Below are 10,739 nucleotides of genomic sequence, written 5' to 3' on the forward strand. Positions count from 1 at the left end.
GGGCGCACCTTCACCCCCTTGGCCGTCAGCGAGCCCTCGATGGCCTTGCGCAGCTGCGGGCACCGCCGGGCACCGTGAGCCCGCGGCTCCGCGCGGCGCCCGCCGCCGCGGCTCCCCGCCTCCGCCCGCCGCGCTCACCTCCTTGAGCGACACCATGCCCACCAGCCGCCCGATGCTGGTGACGTACGCGTGGTCGAGGCCCAGCAGCGAGAAGATGGTGTGGGTCTGCAAGAGGGAGGGGGCTCAGTGGCCGGGGGCACGGTGCGGGGGCTCGGCCGGGCCCCGGCGGCGGCGCGGGACGGGTGCCCGGCGCAGGTGCACCTTGTGCAGCGACGTGTGCTCCACCAGCTGGAAGGGTGCGGGATCGATCTTGGCATTGCTGAAGTCCACGGGCTGGTCCAGCTGCTGCTCCTCCCACTCCAGCACCTGGGGGGCAGAGGCCACGGGGCAGGGTGAAATGGGGGTGCTGGGAGCAYGGCCCCCTGCCCCCTCCCTGTGCCAAGGGGCTCCCGCAAGGGCATCCTGCTGTCCTGGGCACCCAACATTATGGGGACACTGAAGTCCTTCCCCTCCATGCTTAGTGCCCATCAGGACTTTGGGGGTCCCGGTGGGGCAGAAGGTGTCCGGTGATGCTGCCAGCGCCCCGTCTCACCTCCGACGGGGTCATCTTGTCACCCAGATCCAGATCCTCCTGCAAGAGAGGCGGTGGTGAGTGAGCCTGGCAAGGCAGTGGGGCGGCATGCTAGGCAGGGGCAGGGTGCTGCAGGGAGCTGGCAGGGAGCTGGCAAGGTGCAGGAGGGCGTAAGCAGGGCACAGACAGGGCGCAGGCAGGGTGCATGCACTGCATAGGCAGGATGCAGGCAGGGCGCAGCAGGGAGCGGGTAGGGTGCAGGCAGGGCGCAGTAGGGTGCAGGCGGGATGAGGACGGGGTGTGGGCAGGGAGCAGGGGGGCACAGGCAGGGTGCAGCAGGGAGCGGGTAGGGTGCAGGCAGGGCGCAGTAGGGTGCAGGCGGGATGAGGACAGGGTGTGGGCAGGGAGCAGGGGGGCACAGGCAGGGAGCAGGGGGGCACAGGCAGGGTGCAGGCAGGACACAGCAGGGCGCAGCAGGGTGCAGGCAGGGAACGGGCAGGGCGAGGACGGGGTGTGGGCAGGGAGCAGGCCATGTCCACCACCGGCCGAGAGAAGCTGGGCCTGTGACCGGTTGAGTGGACACAGGCCTTGYCTTCATTGGTCAAGCAGAGTCAAGTGAAGTTTGTGATTGGTTGAGAGAACACAGGCTGTGTCATGATTGGATGATCAATGTAGGGCTAGTTCTCTGAYTGGCTGTCAGGACATGGGTCGCGTTACGATTCACCAAGTAGATTTGTGACTGAGAGGACACAGGCTATGCCATGATTGGTGGAGCAGAATCGGGTCCATCAGAGATTGGCTTCCACACCCCCCGCAAACATGATTGGCCAAGCAGAATTGTGCCAGGCCCTTGATTGGCTGGGAGGATCCAGGCTGGGTTCTGATTGGCTGAGAGGAGCCGTGCCCAGCCTTTGCCTGGCTGTAGCTTACCGAGGTGGAAATGCGGACGTGTTTGGCCTTGCGCTGGGCCGTGCCCTGGGCCTGGCAACGTGCCGGGGAGAGATAGAAGTGTCAGGGCATGGGGCAGGCTGTGGGGCCTGCAGGCAGCGACGGGCAGGGATGGGCAGGACCAGGGAGGGATGGGCAGGGACGGGCAAAGATGGACAGGGATGGACAGGGATGGGCAGAACCAGGGAAGGATGGGCAGGGATGGGCAGAGATGGACAGAGATGGGTAGGACCAGGGAAGGATGGGCAGGGACGGGCAAAGATGGGCAGAGATGGACAGGGATGGGCAGGACCAGGGAAGGATGGGCAGGGATGGGCAGAGATGGACAGAGATGGGCAGAGATGGACAGGGATGGACAGGGATGGACAGGACCAGGGAGGGATGGGCAGAGATGGACAGGGATGGGCAGAGATGCACAGGGATGGGCAGGACCAGGGAAGGATGGGCAGGACCAGGGAGGGAGGGGCAGGGAGGGACAAGGGCAGACAGGGATGGGCATGAATGGTCAGAAATGAGCAGAGATGGGCAGGGATGGGCAAAGTTGGACAGAGAGGGTGTCTCACCTCGGCRGGCTCTGCGGTGCTGTTGGCACAGAAGAGGCTCTTGAGAGCAATGCCAGTGTGGTCGGTGGTGCCCGCTGTGGACACAGAGTGCATCAGGCCCATGGGGCGCCATGCCTGAGGGCTCAGGGGGCCAGGGTGTGGGCAGGGGCTGGACTTACTTGGGGGGCTCTCTGCCAGGCTGCTGGGCACCCGCTTGAGTGCTGGCTTCAGGGGCTTGCGGGAGCTGCCGCGCACGGGGGCGAAGGACGACGCCTCAGTGCTGATCTGCGGGAGGGGGCATGGTGCCAGGTGGATGGCTGGCACCCCATCCCCCCACCCCCGGCAGCCGGCCCCCATCCCGGGGAAGGGTGGCAGCACCAGGCCGGCCGCCCAAGCCCTGCCAGCATCCTCACCTGGAAGCGGACGCCGGCGTCGGAGAGCCGGTTCCCATCCTCATCGTTGCCCGTCTGCTCTGCCAGCGCCTTCTCCCGCAGGGCCTGGAGCCGTCGCTCGGGGCTGAGCTGGTGGCTGAGCAGGGCCACCACCTGTGCCCGCTCGATGGAGCCCAGCAGGATCATGGACTCTGCCAGCAGCGAGGGGCTTGGGTGGGCACTCTGCACCCCAGGCACCATGCCCACTGCCCTCGTGCCTGCATCTCACCAGCCGACTCCACCAGTGCCAGGCTCTTCATCTTGGTGCTGTGCAGGACGTGCTGCAGGTCCAGGTATTTGCAGTTGAGGGTGACATAGCGGATGTCTCGCACCATGATATCCTCCACCCGCACATTGTATTTCCTGCCCAGGGTGACACGATGCCCTCAGCATGGATGGGCACAGCGAAGGCACCCACCACGGCATGGCGGCCACAGGGTTGGGGACAGTGCCTGTGCCCAGCAGGGGCATGTCAGGACTGACCAGGGGTCTGGGGACATTGGTGGGGATGACACAGGTCAGGGCACTCACTCGTGGTGCCCCCAGCCCAGCTCAGGGAGGTAGGGCAGCTTCTTGATGCGGATGATGCTGTCGTAGAGGGAGGGCTGGAGGCTCTGGGCCACAGTGTTGGCCAGGATCACAGCGATCATGACGGGCAGGATGTGGGAGATCTGTCCCGTCAGCTCGAAGACGATGACGGCCGTGGACACGGTGTGGGTGACGGCGCCTGACAGCGCGGCCGCCCCTGTGCCCGCGCGTGCCCCGAGAGACACAGGGGCAGCCCGTCAGGTCCCTGCCTGCCTGCCCGCGGGGCTATCCTCCCGTCTTGTCCCTGGGAGACCTTGGGGACACGCCTGAGGACCCCTGGGGACATCCCTGTATCTGAGACACCCCCATCTCCAGGGGAAMCCCAAGTCCTGGGGACACCTCCATGCCTGTGAGGTCTCCTAGCTCCAGTGACACCCAAGGCCTTGGGACCTCCTGGGGTCATCCCTAGTCCTGGGGTCACCCCAACCCCTGGGGACCCCATCCCAGCCCTGGACATGCCCCAGAAACACTCCCCTGGGCTCCTTTGGAGCACATCAGTGCAGGCAGCAATGCGGTGGGCACGTGGTGTGCCTGTGCCGGCCCAYGGCACAGTGCTTACCCACCACGGCGTAGCCCCCCGGCACGATGCGGTAGATGTTGTTGTCGGTGTGGATGCCATCCGGGAACCAGGCTGCCATGCTCTCACCCACCAGGCGCCCAAAAGCTGCCCCTGCCCAAAGAGAGGGGTTCAGTGCGGGCAGGGGGGCCGCAGGGCCGGGCAGGGATGTGGGGTGCACGTCAGGCTCTCTGTGAGCCTGACCCAGTCTCTCTTGCACCCATGTGGTGACCCCTCGTTGTGGGTGCTAACAGGGAAAGGGGACACCAAGGCAGGGGTGACTCCTCCCGTGCCTGGCTCAGTACCCCTCAAAGTGCCCCATGAAGCCAGGACTGACAGGCTCCCTCCTCCCATGTGCCTGAGCAGYGGGCAACACACTGGGGTGGCAGGCTCTCACCGATGACGAAGACAGGCATGAAGGCTCCACAGGGCACGGGGATGGTAGTGGCCAGGGCTGACATCCAGAACTGCGTGGTGGGCACAGGCACATGTTAGTTGACACCCTGGCCTGGGCCTCCTGCCAGCTCTAGCCATGCCCCCCAGCTGGCATCAACACTGCCTGCTACGGAGCAGGACATGGGCCCAGCACTGTTCTGTGGGGCAGCCTGGCTCCTCCGAGGGGGCATCCAGGCAGCATCTCCCTGCTGGCCCCTGGGGACACCTGCCAGCACCTCTCTGGTGGCATTTGGGGACACTCAACCAATGGCTCCTTGGTGACACCTGGGAACACTCAGCCAGCGCCTCCTTGATGGCACCTGAGGACAACCATCAGTGCCCTGGATTGGCACACCCAGGAGATACCCACCTTCATGAGGATGAAGACAATGAGGGTGACAAAAACGTTGGAGCGGGGGTGGTGCCAGGCCTCCAAGATGCCCATGTACTCCAACTCCTCGCTTAGCCCCTGCTTGGACCATGTCTGGTTGTCGAACAGTGTCACCAGGGTGTCCTTCTGGGTAAGCTGCCAAGGGGAAGGGACAAGATCTGGGTGGGCACTGCCCATGCRGGCACTGACTGCACAGACTGCCGGGCACTGCCCCTCAGTCCCATGGCGGGTACGGTGGGTGCAGGGCGTCATTGGTACCTGGCCAGCCATGAACTGTCCRAAGCCGGGTGGGAAGGTCAGCGTGGAGATGAGCAGTGTCACCAGGGCAGGAAAGAGCAGACGCCTGGCAAGGTGGCATGGGATAACACCAGTGCACCCCAGTGCCTGCCACCCCCYGGCTCCTACCATGCTGGGGTGAGAGCCACTTTCCCCAGGGCTGCTGGGCACCTACTTCTTCATGAGGAAGCGGTTGATGGTCTTCTGGCGGCGCATGAACTGCACAATCTTGCGGTTGAGGTATACAAAGAGCGCGCCCCCAAAGCCACTGGCAATCCTGGGCATGGGCCCGGCGTGAGCGTCCGTGCCGTGCCCCAGCACTGCCGAGGGGAGCCCAGCCAGAGCAGGGACCCCRCGGGCACCGGGACATCCTGCAGGGCGCTGGGACGGGTGCCCGTGCATGGCCGCACTCACCCGATGACGGCAAAGGCAGGCAACTCCTGTAGGTCGAAGGGGAAGTCGAGGCGGAAGCGGGTTTTGAACAGCGCCGTGATTGTCTCTGGGTGGGGGGAGGCATGGTGGGGGTCAACGGAGGTAGCAGAGATCCCTCTGTGGTCCCCTGTGCCCACCATCCCCTGCTTGCCCTGGCAGCAGCCAGCCCTGGAGAGGCAGGACAGGCAGGGTGCCCACGCACAGGCAGGAGGTACCTTCATCCTTGTTCCAGACTGCGAGGACGCGGAAGATGAAGGCACTGAAGGTGGCAGCGAAGAAGCCACGCCAGTAGTTGCGGACAGCAAAGAAGGTGGAGGTGACCTCGATGCTGAACAGGACACCTGGCACCGGTGGGAAAGGCACGAGGGAGGCGGCGAAACGCAGCCAGGCCCCCCAGGCACCTGGCATGCTTCCCGCCTGGAGCGCCATGCTCGAGCAAGGCCCACGTGGGGCCAGGTGGCCCCGCAGGCACGCTGGCTGGTGGTGAAGGGCTTCTGGGGCTCCTTGGCAAAGCACATGGCCAGTTCCCCAGCTATCTGCGATGGGCACCAGGCGGCAGGAGATGGCACGAGCAAGAGGGCAGTGCAGGGATGTGAGCAGTGGCAAGGGGGCTGGAGGCAAATGGTGTTGGGGTGGGGGGCACACACAGCACATGGACAGATGGATGGATGGATGGGGCAGCTCAGCACGCAGAGGGCAAGGAAAGAGTTAGACGTGTCACCAACCTACGGGCACGGCTCAGTGGGGCCGGAGCGGGGAGCTCCCTGGAGCGCAGCACGGCAGGGGAAGAGGACAAGATGAGATGTTACACCCTGGGGAGGATGGTGCCCGCTCTCCCCTTCCTCCTCCCCACGGGCACCCCTGTCTGCAGCGGCACTGCCTTCTCCAACACCAGCCGGGGCCTTGAAGGCCCCACCCCTGCCTGGCAGTGCCCGWGGGGGTCTCCAGCCGAGGGGACCTGGTTTCTTCTCCAGAGAGGCCCAGGTGCCTGGGCAGGGTGTGTGGGGGGGGCTGTGCCAGCCCCCAGGGCAGAGGCTGGGGGTACTGGGGGCTGCCCTACCTCCGATGGGGGCGGCGAAGCAGCAGCCAACACCGACGGCACAGGCAGCCGCCAGCATTTCGATGTTCCTCGCCTCGTTCTGCGGGCAGAGGGGCAGGGCGTGAGCGGGCACGGCCCCCCCAGGGCCCTGCCGGGGGGCACAGCCGGAGCCCCCACCTTCCCGATGGCCCYGTGCCCGCTCACCTCGTAGATGCCGCCGAAGAGGGAGAGGAAGCGGCTGAGCAGCGCTGCGCACATGCTGGCGATGTGGACGAAGGGGCCCTGCAGGCGCAGTGCCGGGGCGTGAAGCCGGGCTGGCCCCGCACCGCCCTGCCCCACCACCTGCCCCGGCCTCGGCCCTTACCTCCTTGCCCAGGGGCATGCCGCTGCCCAGGGCGCACGTCAGCCCGATCACCTTGGCCATGAAGGTCTTGAAGGTGAGGTACTCCTTCAGCACGGCGCCCCGCAGGATGGTCTTCATCTCGGGGATCCCCGAGCCTGGTGCCATGCGCACAGCCCTGACCCAGGAGCCACCACCCATGGCCGTGGGGAGACCCCTGGTACACTGCTACAGGAATACCCCTGGGACCCCCACACAGCAAGACCCCCAGAGACACCTCTCTGCCCTATAGCCCAGGAGGACCCCTGGAGTCATCCCCACAGCCCCGTAGAGGATCCCTAATCCCATAGCCCTAAGGCCCCATCCCATGGGACCCCCTCTGCAGGGACACCCTCTGCAGACCAGCCCATAGCCCTTAGAAGTCCTCCAGGACCCCCAACCTCATACTGCAGAAGGACACCCCAGGGGCTCCCCACTGCAGGGACATCCTTGGGACAGCCCAGGCACCCACAGGGATGTCTGCAGCACCAGCAAGGCCCTACCCACGGCCTGGGGTGCGAGGATCTGGGTGAAGCCAGCCGAGAAGGTGATGAGCACAGTGGGGTAGGTGACCCAGGCCAGGTACTGCAGCAGCACGTTGGTGTCCAGACCCCCGTACATCCACTTCTGGGCTGTGGGCACAGTGAGCAGCGCGAGTTGTGGGTGGCATGCGCCAGGCATGGGACCTCGCTCACACTGCTCCCCGGGCCCCGCACCTCGCTCCTTGGGAGCCCAGGTGCCCGCTGGTGCCTGCTCACCTTGGAGGCAAGTGGCGATGGCGAAGTCCATGGCCCAGCTCACCAGCGCCATGACCAGCCCCAGGAGGATGAGGAAGATCCAGTCCTCACCCACCTTCGAGATGAGGAACTGCTGGCACTGCACAGCGCACACTGTGGGCACAAGGGCGGGCTCAGGGCCGGGGAGAGGGGCCAGGCACCCCGGGGAGGGGCACAGGCTCTCCTCTCCCCGTGCTACCCCGAGGCGTTGCTGGCAGGGACAGCACAGCCACACGCCTCCGCGTCAGCACRCAAAGCACAAGCGCTCACAACCGGACACGCACAGCCGCACACCTCCTCCGCAGGCATGCACACACGCACAAGCACCACGGGGCACAACCCACACCCCAGCACCGTCAGCCCCCCCAGCCCCCCAAGATGTGGGAGCAACCATCCCCGGACACCAGCGCGCACGCCCACGCACGCAGCGCGGACAACCGCACGCGTGCTGTGCACACCCGCTCCGAACCGGGCCCAGGGGCCGCGCGCACGCCCACGCGCGGCTGTGCACGYGCACACGTGCCACGCGGCTGTGCACGCACACGCCTGCGTGTGTCCACGCGTGCCGCCGCAGCACGGGCTTGCACACGAGCACAGCCCGGCGGCTGCACGCATGAGTGCGCTCCTCCGAGCGCCGCCCGCCCTGGCACGGCCCCTGGTGCCCCCCTGCCCCCCTGGTGACGGCAGGGAAGCCCTCCCGGCGGCGGGGCTGGGCGCGCGTCCTGCCCGCGCCCCTTACCGCGGCACGGGGCGCAGCGGCCCTGCCGGTACTCGAGCAGCTCCGAGGGGCGCCGGGGCCGCGCGCCGCCCTCCCAGCGCTCCTGCTGCAGCCGCAGCCGCGCCGCCTCGTCCTTGGCGAAGGTGCCCAGGTCCTGCGTGTAGCGCCCGTACATCTGGCGGGAGAAGGAGGGGACGCGGGCGTCGGGCCGGGCAGGGACGCGCCGCGCTGGCCGCGGCCCGGCCCCGGCGCCCGCGTGCCCCGTCCCAGCGCAGTCTGGACCTGTGTCCGGAGGAGCGCCCGCTAGCTCGGCCCAGCGCCGAGCTGAGATGGGCAGGGGGTGCCGGGCTGGGCAGGGCACTGCCTGCCCCCAATGCACAAGTGGGGAAAMTGAGGCAGGGCGAGCGGGTGCACCGGACCCGGGTGCCCCAGCCTCCAGAAGAGGCACCCGCGGTGCCAGGGAAGYGGAGGAAGAGGCCGGGGGTGCCAGGCGCTGTCGCGCCCCGGGCGGGGGGCACCCCGGGAGCCCCGGCTCCGTGCCCAGCCGGGCAGATAGCCCGGCACGGGGATCGATGGCAATCGTTCCCCCGCGTGCTGCATTCACCCCGCTGGTACCAGTCCCCGGCCCTGCCCATCGCCCCGGCCACAGGGCTGGGCTGGTGGCAGGTGGGGAAGAGCCTCTGGTTGCCGGAGTGGGGGGTGCCTGGCCCGGGAGGTTCTCTGAGGGCTGATACTGTGGCTGCGCTCCTGCTTCCCCCGTCGCGGGGAGGCACCTGGCTTCGAGCCCCCGCAGCACCGTTAGAAAAGCCGCTGGCATCCCCGCGGTGGGCGACACGCTCTGTGCGGCACACCTGATGTGAACTGAGCTGGCCGGTCCCAGCCGGCAGTGCGGGCAGTGTGTGGGGGGGCACAGCAGCCCCCCCCCCCCATGCCCCGTGCAAGGGGCAGCTTTGCCCTCCTCCTCGGTCCCTCCTGCCTGGCAGCAGAACAAGGCCTGGCCCTGGCAGCGGGCAGCCCTGGCTCTGCCCCCTGCGCCGCCTGGGAGCTCTTTGTGCCCGTCCTTGCTGCCAGCCCGCGCGGGGCATTTGTCCTGCGCTGGCGGGCACTGCCAAGGACTCGGTTGCCTGGTTTCCGCCTCGCTCTCCCCCCGGGCACGACCTGAATGCCAAGCGCCAGCGGTTCGCCCGGCACAAAGGGAGGTTTCAGGGCTCGCGGGGGGACCCGCCAGGCTCCCACGCCGGGCCGACGTGAGCCCCATGCCAACGGCCTGCCCACCCGCCACGCYGCGCTGCCACGGCACGTGGCCGCCGAGCCCCAGGCCGGGGGCGAACGCGGCCCTCCCCGCACGGCCCAGCAAAGGGGCAGCGTGGCAGCCGGGCACCACGCTTGGCACGCCGGCAAAGCAGCCCTGCCTGCCAAAGGCGCTGCTCTCCCCGGATGCCTGGGTCCCTTTCACGCTCCCGCCCACCCGCGGGTGAAAGGCAGGACCACCGGCACCGACCCCCGGCACCGACACGTGCCAGGCTCCCCGCGGTGCCCTTGGGGACAGCGTGGCAGCGGCACGGAATCGGGCACGGGGCATCTCTCCCCACCGCGCCTCCAGCCCAGGTCTCTTTGGGAAGCAGTAGGAAGCAGCCAGGCGGGCGCCGGGCGGATTCAGGGCTGCGCTGAGCTGCGGGCGGGACGGAGGCTGGAGGCGGCGGGGCCGAGGGACGTGCATTTCCATTGCTAACCCTCCTGGCATGGATTTTCCCCCAAACTCCTGCCCAGCATCGGCCGGCAAGCCCTCGACCCCGCGGCAATGTGCCGGGGGAAGGAGCGGGGCGGGCAGAGGCCTCCTCGGGGGCCCGGATTCAGCATCGCCTGCCAGAGCAGACCCCGGCCCCGCGGGGCGCCCGGCGTTCAAAGGCTCCCTCCGGGCTGAGCTTGTTTCCTCTGGAAGAACAGCCGGCCCCGCGCCCCGGGGAGAGCTGTCGCCGTGCCAGACGCCCGTCTCCCTCCGGCCTTGCCCCCGCCCGGCCCACAGCCAGCCCCAGCCTGGATGAAGCGGACCCCCGGGCCTAATCCCCCCCGGCTCAGCACCCTGCCCGCCTCACGAGGCTGTGCCAGGGGCTCTTGGGGGGGCTGGGCATGGAGCTCGCTACGTTTTGGGGCCCCAGCCGGGTCCCCCTTGTCTAGCTGCAAAGGGGCTACGCTGCTTCGGRGGGGGGGGCTTTGCCTCCCCCCGTCCTACCCCTTCCCTTCTCCGTGCCCAACACCCACTGCCCACGTCTGCCAGGGCAAAGCGAGAGGACCGGCTCGGAGGTGAGGGGGCACTGGTGACGYGGAGCCCCCCGTGCCCGAGCCGGTGCTGGGTGCCGCCCTGGCCTGCCCGGCCCCCTCCTGCTCGGGTGCACGGCCTGGCAACCTCCCTGCCACCAGCGCCGCCCCGCTGCCCCCAGGCCCCCGCCGCCGTGGGGCAACGGGGCCGGGGGGACGCGGCAGCGAGGGCCGGACACCCAGAGCATCCCCCCGGGCGCCTGCCCTGGGTGCCCCGCTGACGGCCCACCCTGGCGCTGGGCGGCCGCCGGCACCGTGCCCGCAGCCCCGGCACGGCC

General features: G+C 68.3%; 1 protein-coding gene across 1 annotated transcript in view; it reads right to left on the minus strand.

Annotated features, from left to right (window-relative positions):
* CLCN2 (chloride voltage-gated channel 2) overlaps positions 1 to 10,739 on the minus strand; it is a 14,888-nt gene that overhangs the window by 766 nt on the left and 3,383 nt on the right. Inside the window, exons 2-24 of the mRNA XM_085322953.1 lie at positions 8,164 to 8,317; positions 7,407 to 7,538; positions 7,152 to 7,280; positions 6,634 to 6,767; positions 6,474 to 6,551; positions 6,291 to 6,369; positions 5,446 to 5,571; positions 5,213 to 5,297; positions 4,974 to 5,075; positions 4,781 to 4,865; positions 4,502 to 4,657; positions 4,094 to 4,163; positions 3,700 to 3,810; positions 3,084 to 3,297; positions 2,782 to 2,915; positions 2,535 to 2,704; positions 2,301 to 2,406; positions 2,143 to 2,216; positions 1,562 to 1,612; positions 653 to 691; positions 322 to 426; positions 139 to 225; positions 5 to 53 (exon numbers count right to left, since the gene is read on the minus strand). Coding sequence (XP_085179079.1) covers positions 5 to 53; positions 139 to 225; positions 322 to 426; positions 653 to 691; positions 1,562 to 1,612; positions 2,143 to 2,216; positions 2,301 to 2,406; positions 2,535 to 2,704; positions 2,782 to 2,915; positions 3,084 to 3,297; positions 3,700 to 3,810; positions 4,094 to 4,163; positions 4,502 to 4,657; positions 4,781 to 4,865; positions 4,974 to 5,075; positions 5,213 to 5,297; positions 5,446 to 5,571; positions 6,291 to 6,369; positions 6,474 to 6,551; positions 6,634 to 6,767; positions 7,152 to 7,280; positions 7,407 to 7,538; positions 8,164 to 8,317 — 2,470 coding nt within the window. The remainder of the gene's footprint in view (positions 1 to 4; positions 54 to 138; positions 226 to 321; positions 427 to 652; positions 692 to 1,561; positions 1,613 to 2,142; positions 2,217 to 2,300; positions 2,407 to 2,534; positions 2,705 to 2,781; positions 2,916 to 3,083; positions 3,298 to 3,699; positions 3,811 to 4,093; positions 4,164 to 4,501; positions 4,658 to 4,780; positions 4,866 to 4,973; positions 5,076 to 5,212; positions 5,298 to 5,445; positions 5,572 to 6,290; positions 6,370 to 6,473; positions 6,552 to 6,633; positions 6,768 to 7,151; positions 7,281 to 7,406; positions 7,539 to 8,163; positions 8,318 to 10,739) is intronic.

The sequence above is a fragment of the Rhea americana genome, unplaced genomic scaffold, assembly GCF_003343005.1.
Source record: "Rhea americana isolate MKP2758 unplaced genomic scaffold, rheAme1 scaffold_801, whole genome shotgun sequence".
In the NCBI taxonomy this organism is placed as follows: domain Eukaryota; kingdom Metazoa; phylum Chordata; class Aves; order Rheiformes; family Rheidae; genus Rhea; species Rhea americana.